We start from the raw sequence: 6,636 nt of genomic DNA on the forward strand, positions 1-6,636 counted from the left end.
ATTTAACAAATTCTTCAAGAACAGAGTAAATCTAAGAGACACAATACTGAATAGAAGAATATATAAACAGGCACAACTCGGAAGAATAATAAGGTAAAATGACTGAGTCAAAGACAATACCAAGCTAGATAGAGAAAAAAAGGGCAGCCTGGTGCATGTTGCTCCCGCTTGCGTAGGGTCCGGGAAGGGTCAATACCAAGCTAGATAGAAGACTTACTAATTAGCAGTACAAGTAAACATGCCTGACAAATAGACATATAGTCTTCAGTACAATGAACAAACAGAGAACAAAGCTAAACGTTTAGCATGCAACAGAATAAGATAGTTCTCAGCGCAGTGTTCACAGCAATCACAAAGAAAGGAAACATGGGAAGTTCTTCGAAACACGTAGGAATTACTGAAAGTAACACAGTGCGAAGAAATAGAGCCCGTTTGTTTACTCGGATAAGACAATGCGATGTGTTACCCCAGTTCAAGTTGCTGGCACAACTCTATGTCTGGGATGGAGAGACTGAGCCACAACTCTGAGAACACGAAAGTCCTCGTCTTAGTCTACTTGAGCTAATTTCACTTAGAACCCGCCCAACTTGAGGTAATCGCCAGAGACTAGTTCTTCGACAGTCCGCACTCTGGATGCTCTTGAACAGACACCTAAGCGTCTAGACGATGCTCAATCCTCAAGAGTAACAAGTCCAAGTTAGGCTTATTAGATCAAATTCTTCAGTCAGAATTCAGTTAGTTAAAATCTTGTAGGCAGATTAGATTAAGAGAGAAAGAGTCCAGATTGTAATCAGTTTAGTTTTGCCTTGATGGCCAAGTTAGTTCGCCTATAAGATGGGACTTGATCCCGATGAATAAAGGAAGCCAATCAAAGTATTTTCTTTGTCTTAGCCGCCTAGAATAATTAGAAATTCAAGCTGTTCCAGTCTTAGCCGCATAGAGCCTACAATTCTGTTTATATTGTACCTAAAATTCTCTGGATGTCCCGACTCTCAAGTGTTTGGCTCTACATGGCCTATAGACACTTATCGTGATTTCATACTTCATGGAAGGAATAAAGCCGGAAAGTTTATTATTTAAAATTGATTGTAACATGGCAGCTTGATAGTTCAATATGTGTTCCTTGATCTTAGAAGCATTATTAAAAAGGTGCTTAAAATTAATACAGCCTGAGCTTTCTATCTTTATGGTATCTGAAGGTGCTATATATGCTTGATGCTGTCCTTCATTCATCTTTTTGATCTGGATGCTATGTTGTAGATGTCACTGGGCTCATGAATTTGGAATTACGAATCATTCATGTACACCTACTCCTAGTTTGATTTGCCAATCTCGCTTTGCAGCATTGCTAATCCTCCATGTGCAGGTAGTGGTAAGACATATACAATGCAACCCCTACCTCTAAGGGCTGCACAGGATATGGTTTATCTTTTGCATCAACCTGTGTACCTGAGTCAAAATTTCAAGTTGTGGCTTAGCTACTTTGAGATATATGGCGGGAAGCTTTATGACCTTTTGAGCGAAAGGAGGTTGATCGCTGCACTCCATTTTTATACTATCTAATTTGGCATAGTAAACTTATTGCCTTTGTGTGTTGTCAATGTGATGTTGAAATTAATTGTATGTATATTATCTGTGGATAAGTATGCAGCTATAATGCATTTAATTTGCCCATTTTTCTGTGCATGTATATATGTGCACCCATGTTCCTGTTGCCACATTGCTAAGACTATCTTAGGAGTGCTGGAAAAACTTCTGTTCTTGCATACAAGCATGGGCATACACACATATATGTATGAAGTGATGGTTACCTATTGGCCACTGGTTAACAGTGATCATGCAAGTAGTTTTGGGCTTAATGGAACGAGGTTTTTGCTGATCATAGGAAATACTGCCACTTTTTATTAGGGGGAACTTAATGCAGGTGATGACTCTTACTAAATGCTACCTCCAATCCAAAATGCAAGTCTTTTTAGGAATTTACAAGTGAAATGTTTTCAAGTTTGATCTTCTATATTGATATTACTAGATTTGCCATGAAATATAATTTTGTAATGTACAGGGAACAGGTTTGCACAGAAACTTGTGCCATGTCAAACTTGATATTACCATCTTGAAAATTGTGCCGTGTCCTAAAAGACTTGCGTTTTGGATTCGAGGAAGTACGGTGATTAGCTACAGTTGTTTAAATTCAGCATTGAAATGAAACTTTGCTTTTGACATACACTTCAGTAACTTGCCTTTTGTGACTTGTTTTTGTATGCTTAATGGGACCTAGTTCTTCTACCTTTTACTTGGTTCTGTGGTTGAATTTGAGCTGCATTTTTTCTATGTTTTTCTAGGCCACTCTGCATTAGGGAAGATGGAAAGAAACAGGTCTGCATTGTTGGCTTACAGGAATTTGAGGTTTCTGATGTCCGGATTGTCAAAGAATACATTGAGAGAGGAAATGCCTCGAGAAGCACAGGATCAACTGGGGCCAACGAAGAGTCATCACGATCTCACGCCATTCTGCAATTAACTGTGAAGAAGCATATCCCAGTGACAGAGACCAGAAGACAGAGAGATCGTGAGGCTAATGAAGCTAAAAATACAAAGCTTGTGGGAAAATTGTCATTTATAGACCTTGCTGGAAGCGAGCGTGGTGCTGATACAACAGATAATGACAAGCAGACAAGGTACTTATTTTCATCCGATAGATATTGACTTCTTTCTTTCTGGCATGCTCCAGCCATATCTTTTTCCATTTACTTGAAATGTTTCCATAAATACCAACATACCACAGTCCTCTGCCTTCTAACTTTCTACTTGTGCCAGAATTGAGGGTGCAGAAATAAACAAGAGCCTTTTGGCTCTCAAGGAATGCATTCGGGCACTGGATAATGATCAGATACATATTCCTTTCAGAGGAAGCAAGCTAACCGAGGTGCTTCGTGATTCGTTTGTTGGTAACTCTCGAACAGTAATGATTTCTTGCATCTCACCGGGTTCAGGTTCATGTGAACACACGCTAAATACCTTAAGATATGCTGACAGGTGATATTCCCTTTAAATGACATTAAATTTACATGTTGTGTTTGATAATTTGGATGTACATTGAGTTATCAGGTTTTAACGATATAGCTGCTCGACAAGCAGGGTTAAGAGTCTCTCGAAAAGTGGCAACTCAAAAAAAGAGCAGTTCAGTGGGCAGTTTGTGTCCTCCAGCAAGGAAGCTACCCATACATCATATCCATTATCAGGTGAAGCTGAAGAAACTGTGGACCAGATTGAAGAGAACAGACATATTGATGCTTCAAGGAGAGTTGTTGAAATCTGTATGAGTTCTTCAGTGGATCATGATAGGAACTCATTTAGTATGATTCCAAGTTATCCTCATAGAGGAAGGGAAGAAACTGGTTCAACATCTAGTTTGAATGATAGGGAGAGAATTGATTTCAAATCTAACCCGACTGGTTATAGTAGTAAAGCACAGTCACTTCAGAATTCAGTTAATTCACAAGAAGAAGATAAAGTTACAAAAGTCTCACCTCCTCGGAGAAAACCTAATAGGGAGGACAAATCTGAAAGGCAGAACAACTATGTGAAAAAGGAAAATGGGGCAGATGTAAATCGGATTGTTCACAGACAGCAACTGAAACAGCAGCAGCAAAGACCACGGTCTACTTCGGCATCACAGGTTTCATCGAGACAATCTGAAAAGGAAAGTTCGTGTGATGAGGAAATAAATGCAATACTTGAGGTAAAATAATACCTTTTTAAATTGTTTAATTTTACTGAAGTGGAGCTGATACCAACGTTTATTTTTGTTAGGAAGAGGAGGCATTGATAGCAGCTCACAGAAAGGAAATTGAAAATACTATGGAAATAGTGCGGGAAGTAAGCTACATTTACTCAATTTACATCATAAATGTCTTTGTGTTTTGTGATATTCTTGCTATCTGATCTTGCGTGCATGATGTGTCTTCTTACTCCCTGTTGTTGAGCATTGTGTTGCTTGTGGTGTAAATATGCCATCTCAATAAGTGAGATGATCATGTTGGAAAAGATCTTTGTTTGTCAGGCCTTGAGCTTCTAAGTGAAAACCTAAAGAAGAGATCATACGCTGAAATGATATACTCCACTAATAGAAACCTTTTGGGGGTGGGGGGGACACCCTATTCCTCCACTACCACGTGCTATAAAAACTGCTTCTTGTCCCAAAAGTAAGGTGGTCCAGCACATATAGAAGGCTATGAACGAAAATATGAAATGTCATCTTGTATATTTCATCAAAGTCTTCATATGTCATTATGGTGGCTTCAAAGTCCTGGAATCTCTGCTGAAGCTCCATTTGCTTCCTTGCGCACCCGCCTTCATCTCCATGCTTGATCATGCTCCAATGCTCATCACTCTTGTCCATGAATAATAAGCAATACAAACACATCTAATTTAGGCAGCATCATATTCTCATGAATATTAGAAGTAATTCTGATAAAGGAAAGTACCTGATAATTTAATTAGTGTGCGTGAGCTCTAGCGATTGGTCCTTGTTTCTCTAGAACCTAACATGTGTAGTGTGGTAGGGGTTGTGGGTGTAACAATGGTAAGGATGTCCTCGTCAATTTAACTGAGTTCTTGTAAAGCAAACCTAATATTTGCAGCTTACTTCCCATCTCTTTGTTATGCAACAGTTGTGAAATGGTCCGACTATAATTGTTCCATTTGGTACACGCTGTTACACTCTTCTCATACCATTACTTACTATAGATCTATTCTTATTTAACCAAACACCAACTTGTAATGCAACCACTGAAGTTACAAATTATGTACCTTCAAACATTTTTTTTTACTGATCTCAGATGATCACTGCTTAACAGTTAACACTAGTCACAGTTTTGCAGTTATTTCAGCACTACATGATTGCTTAACACCACTTGCCGTTGTGTTGCAGGAGATGAACCTATTAGCAGATGTTGACCAACCAGGTAGCCTTATTGACAATTATGTGGCACAACTGAATTTTCTCCTGTCACGGAAGGCGTCCGGCTTGATCAGTCTCCAGGCACGCTTAGCAAGGTTTCAACAGCGCCTCAAAGAAGAGGAGATCCTTAGCCGTAAGAAACCATCAAGATAGTTTAACCGAAATTTTTAAAACCATTTGGCTTGTCATGAATTGCAAGGAGCCGTGAGCGGGAGGTATGTTTTATTCTGATCTCCCATGTGATCACATTTCACTTAAGAGCTTGAAGAACTGAGTCTAAAAACCTGGGAATGAGTAACAAATGGAGTTCCCTGAGTAATCATGGCGCTTGGTTTTGAGGTTTTCCCTGCAGTTTGCTCATTTTTTCTCTTTTCTTCAAAGGTTTGTTTCATTCTTTTTTTTTTCCGGTGGTGGCATGATTTGTCATTCTTGCCACATTCTTTTTGTATGAATATAGTGTAACTGGTGTTTGAAGATCAGGAAATTATACTTGTACCTTGGCAACATAGAAACTATTGTTGTATTGTGTGTATCAAGAAAGGCAACATTGCAGTAAGATCTTCAGGAATATTTAAGTGGCAAGAATCTGGAACATGGTTCGTCGTTTGGACGGTGGATTTAGCTTGAGCATTCAACTGGCTAGTATGATTTTCTAGCTGCGTAGATTTAATTACACTGCATGTAGATTCTCAAAACCGATTGAGTACTATAGATTTAAAGTTTTGTTACGGAAGAAATGTTTGTTAAGGAATTTCTACTCCCTCTGTGACTTAATATCAGACGTTTTTGTGTTTTCCGATAGCTGTCAAAACAGTGTGAATAGTCATTTCTGACCTCGCCCATTTGAATTTCAAATTTGACGCGACCTGCACCTTGTCCGGCCTTTGCACCTCGGTACAACTGCACCTCATCCCGTCCTGCACCAGTGCGTCGTCGCTCCATCTCCCATGCTGTCCTCATAGTGTGCCATGCCCTGCACTAGCACGCTGCCTTGCAGCAGCGTGTTGCCCAGTGCCTTGGCGTGCCCAGCACTAGCACACCCGCCCCTTGCCGCGCCTAGGCGCCCAGGTGGAGGCCGCCGCGCCCAGGCTCTTCATTGTCGTGCCATGCTTGCCCCAGGTTCATCTCCTTGCCCTGTTTGCAGGTGATGATGTGCAATTTCACATACATCACTGCATTCAAACTGCAATATCCATAGTTTTCTTTGAGTAATCATATGGTAGGAGTAGTAAATTTAAAACGGCAATATGGAGATACTCCTGATTTACATACGGGATAGGATATGAGTAAATTACTCCTATTGGACGCAATATGAATCCCTCCTTAGTAATCCCACATGTAAACTAAGAATAAAACAGCATCTGCAATATGATATGCACAGTATGGAGTAATCATAATTTTTAGAGTAAATTTACAATATGTCCCTCCTTAGTAAATTTTCAATGTGGGATATGAAAAATTACAATAAATTGAGTACTCCTACTTATTTACATGTGGAATATTGTGTGTAATTCTCTAATGTCAAGTTTTCCAATAGAAAAATAGAAACTGCAATTGTCAGATTAGTGTAAACATAAATTGAGTACTCGTACTGATATGCACAACATGACCAATATTCACATATGTTTGCCAACAAACAAAACAGTTTGCAGAAATCAATGTTCACATATGCA

General features: G+C 39.4%; 1 protein-coding gene across 1 annotated transcript in view; it reads left to right on the plus strand.

Annotated features, from left to right (window-relative positions):
• Positions 1 to 5,538, plus strand: part of LOC119275953 (kinesin-like protein KIN-13A) — an 11,972-nt gene extending 6,434 nt beyond the window's left edge. The window contains exons 7-12 of the mRNA XM_037556888.1: positions 1,367 to 1,529; positions 2,343 to 2,678; positions 2,818 to 3,036; positions 3,139 to 3,742; positions 3,814 to 3,879; positions 4,934 to 5,538. Of these exons, the coding sequence (XP_037412785.1) occupies positions 1,367 to 1,529; positions 2,343 to 2,678; positions 2,818 to 3,036; positions 3,139 to 3,742; positions 3,814 to 3,879; positions 4,934 to 5,116 (1,571 nt within the window). The 3' untranslated portion in view covers positions 5,117 to 5,538. The remainder of the gene's footprint in view (positions 1 to 1,366; positions 1,530 to 2,342; positions 2,679 to 2,817; positions 3,037 to 3,138; positions 3,743 to 3,813; positions 3,880 to 4,933) is intronic.
• Positions 5,539 to 6,636: the final 1,098 nt, after the last annotated feature.

Source organism: Triticum dicoccoides, chromosome 3B (genome assembly GCF_002162155.2).
Source record: "Triticum dicoccoides isolate Atlit2015 ecotype Zavitan chromosome 3B, WEW_v2.0, whole genome shotgun sequence".
Taxonomy (NCBI): Eukaryota; Viridiplantae; Streptophyta; class Magnoliopsida; order Poales; family Poaceae; genus Triticum; species Triticum dicoccoides.